This window comes from Neophocaena asiaeorientalis, unplaced genomic scaffold (assembly GCF_003031525.2).
Source record: "Neophocaena asiaeorientalis asiaeorientalis breed wild unplaced genomic scaffold, Neophocaena_asiaeorientalis_V1.1 scaffold694, whole genome shotgun sequence".
Classification (NCBI taxonomy): domain Eukaryota; kingdom Metazoa; phylum Chordata; class Mammalia; order Artiodactyla; family Phocoenidae; genus Neophocaena; species Neophocaena asiaeorientalis.
The window spans coordinates 326805-330687 of NW_020174226.1; the positions used below are offsets into that span (position 1 = coordinate 326805).

Below are 3883 nucleotides of genomic sequence, written 5' to 3' on the forward strand. Positions count from 1 at the left end.
TGTCCCCAACTCCCCCTTCCTGGGCCCCCCTCCCCTGGTCTTCTCCCTTCCCCACGACCTTCTGTACGGATTTGCTCTCTGGAAGGAATTCTGATTTCGCGTGATCCTGCCTGCGTCCGTGTCTCTGATTCCGCCAGCGGCAAAAGAAAAAAAAAAAATTAATAATAATAAATATCCTTGATCAGGGATGGCTGGCTGGCCTTGGCCTCTCGCTTCCTGGGTGGCCTTGGTTGCAGGGGCGGAACCAGATGGCAGGGACAGGAGGTGTGAAGATGCTACACTGACCAGGTGTTCAGAGCTGGACCTTCAGGGAGATGGGGGAGGCCGGCGGGGGGCTCAGGCTGCCAGGGCCCGGCTGGAGACACAGGGTGCAGCCGTCCAGGCTGGAGAAATCCACTGCAAAGAGGCCAAAGAGGATGAACAGCAGCATGGCGACGACCCATTCACAGGCGGCAGAGGCTGAGCGCAGTGACCAGGTGTGGAGGACGACCACTGTACACCAGAGTCAAGGGCACAGCGCCATGGGGAGGATCCGCAAGCCCGGCTAGGTTGCTGAGTGACCTTGGGCAGGCTGAGACCATCCATCTCTCGGTACCCTCTCGTGACATGTCCGCCCTGCCCTGGCTGGAATGGCCCCTCTGGCTGGACACCCTCCTTGGCAACGCCCAGACACTCTCAAATGGATGCCCTCCAGTTCCCGCCTCTGTCTCAAGCTGTTTTCTAAATGTTTGCCCTTGCATGTTTCTCCGGTTTGCACTGCATTCCCAATATCCCAGAACAAGGCTCCTATCTTCCTGTCGGCCTTCCCTGACCCCATGAAGGCTCTGCCATCTCCCCACTTGCCAGGGCCAACTGGCCGCCATTGCTTCTACCTCCAAAAATGCAGGGCTTCCTAAAGATGCCTCCACCCCACCCGCCAGCCTCAGTCTGTGCTTGCAACTTTCTCCCCCGACCCAGAGCCCACAGGCCCTTTCTACTCACTCCCAAACAGAATCCCCCTTTCTCCCTAAAAGCTCTTCCTCTTTCTGGGTGCCCTGACCTCCGTAACCACACCGTCCACTCCTGTCCCCTAGCAGACCCGTGGAAATCGCCTTCGTCCCCTCCCTCCTCATCCCCATGGCCAGCTGGACACCCCAAGTCTTGTCCTCTCTTTCTGGCCTGGCATCTCTACTGGTTGGCCCTGTCCCTCCTCCGGCTCCACAGTCCCAGCTCTTTAAAACTCTTCTGTAACCACTGGTCAACACATACTCTGAGCTCCCACCTTGCAGAGATGCCTCTCGTTTTCTGGGAGCACCCCCCTCACTGGAGCACTCCTCATCCCCCCCTAGATCAGATTAGACATCATTTCATTCATTCTAAGATTTCTAGACAGTGAATAAGGCCAACACCATCCCCAAGCCCCACCAATCCTAGAACAAAGAAGTGCTTACCCCAGAACTAACTTTGTAACTCCCCCACTCACAAGCTTTCTGTGGCTCCCTATTGCACTTGTACAGAAGCACAAGCCTGTAATCCCTCACTTTAGCGCTGGAGATGCTCATCTCTGGCCCTGCCAGCAGCCTCATCTCCCCTGGGCTGGTTTTCCCACCCTCCGCATGTACCCACGGTGTCCCTCCCTCCCTCCCCCAACCCAGGTCTCAGACCTCTCTTTGCAGCCTTCCAGCCCTTACGACACTCAGCTGACCATTTTATGGTCCTGTCCCCCACTTTCCACATCCAAGGGATATCAGAGCCCCACAGAGTGAGAACCCTGCGGCCAAACTGATCAGCACAGGCAGGATTTTGGAAGGGGCCGCCTAGACCTCATGGTTAACTGCACCTGCTGCTGCACGGGACGGATGCTGGTCCTGCAGCTGCAGAAGGCTGAACTCGGGAGCCAGCCCTTCCTGTCCATTTCACTGGATTCAATTTGCTGCTCTGGGAAACGAGATCGCCACCTCCATTTTGCTGGGAAAATGGATCCAATTTTCCAAAGGGATCCTCTGAATGCAGCCGGCCCAGGGTCTCAGCTGGGTTCCCTCCAGCCTCTTCGGGATGCCAAGGACCTCTGGCCTCCCCTTCCATCATCCCCACAGGGGGCCGCAGTCCCCAAGGCTTAGCCTGCAGCCCCTCCTCTCTCTCGGAGCACTCGGCTTCTCAGTAATCATTATTCTGATGAAAGCAACTCCATTCTACAGATAGGGAATCTGAGGCTCAGAGAGTGGTTTGGCTCACCCGGAGGCGTGCCGAGCTAGTGGGTTCTGGGGTGACTCAGAAGTGGGCTGGAATCAAGGCTCCACCCACAGGCATGCTGGGAAATGTGTAACAACTGGCTCTGATTTGTAGCATTTGTCAGATTCTTGGCCGTTTCAAGCTATTACTAATGTGACATCACTGCACATGGAACTGGGAAGAGATACACACAGACAGCTCAGGAGACCCTGTACCAGCCACCTCCAGCCTACCACCAGCTCTGCCATTGAACTTCGTGACGGTCCTTGGCCATCTGAACCTCCGTTTCCAGTCTTAGCCAGCACGATGCCCAGCACAGAGCGGTACCCCAAACGGACTGCTGTCATCGGTTTATCGATCTCCCAACATGTATTGGTTGCTCACTATGTGCCAAGCACCATTCTAAGCACCTTACATGTGTCATCTCCTGCATTCCTCACATTCCTTATTATTATCCACATTTGATAGATGAGGAAACTGAGGCACTGAGAAGTTAAGAAACCAGAAGAGTTACCCCTCCTCCCCCAACTAGTATGTGGAGGCAGCGTGACCCCAGAGCCGGGACTCGGTGACAACACCACTATAATCCTGCACGGAGACCGAGGCTGAGAAAGGAAGGGGCACCCTCCATAGCACACAGCAGACCCACCCCGATGAAGACGTACCCCCAACACCTGTCCCCGGCCCCAGGAAGGATACTGGCCACCATGAGGATGGTGCAAAGGCTGCAGAGGACCAGACGGAGTGGCCCGATCCAGGGAGCCCCAGGCTGGGGCAGGCTCTTCACCCTCCAGAAGACAAGGAGCTGCAGCCAGAAGTAGAATATTCCCACAAAGAAGGCGAGGAAGGCCCCCGTCAGGTGCGTGGCCCGCTGGTTATTTTCCTGGGAGAGGAAGGAAGCAGAGTTGAGGGGCAGACCTGTGGGAGGGAGAGGGCCACGATGCCGTGCGGGGAGGCACCAGGACCAACTCCACGGACTGTGCTTGAAAGCTGCCATACCCGGCGAATGGCTGATTGATTAGGTGCATTGGCTATTGACAGCTCCATGAGGCCAGGCATTTATTTAAACCTGCTGTTCACTGCTGGGGCCTCCATCCCTAAAACAGGGCCTGGCACATAGTTGGGCCTGGTAAAAAAAAAATTTTTTTTAATTAATTTATTTTATTTATTTACTTTTGGCTGCATTGGGTTTTCGTTGCTGCGCACGGGCTTTCTCTAGTTGCAGTGAGCAGGGGCTACTCTTTTTGTGGCACGTGGGCTTCTCATTGCGGTGGCTTCTCTTGTGGAGCGCAGGCTCTAGGCGTGCGGGCTTCAGTAGTTGTGGCACGCAGGCTCAGTAGTTGTGGCTCACGGGCTCTAGAGCGCAGGCGCGGGTTGTGGCGCATGGGCTTAGTTGCTCCGCTACATGTGGGATCTTCCTGGACCAGGGCTTGAACCTGTGTCCCCTGCATTGGCAGGCAGATTCTTAACCACTGCGCCACCAGGGAAGCCCAAGCCTTGTAAAATATTAGTGGAATAAATCCTTCGTTCTCAACCTGGGTGGAAGAGAGCAGATTGTTGCCACCAAGGGGGTAAAAATTGGTTCTTGGAGGGTGAAAAAATATTAAATGTTACAATGGTTTCTGGCTTACAGATATAGTATGTATTATATTAAAATGTTTTCATATTAAAA

The 3883-nt window shown here is 54.8% G+C and overlaps 1 protein-coding gene across 1 annotated transcript in view; it reads right to left on the reverse strand.

Moving 5' to 3' along the window:
• Window positions 1-3883, reverse strand: part of TMEM150B (transmembrane protein 150B) — a 7357-nt gene continuing 3474 nt past the window's right edge. The window contains 2 exon segments of the mRNA XM_024755172.1: window positions 1-492; window positions 2911-3094. Coding sequence (XP_024610940.1) covers window positions 293-492; window positions 2911-3094 — 384 coding nt within the window. The 3' untranslated portion in view covers window positions 1-292.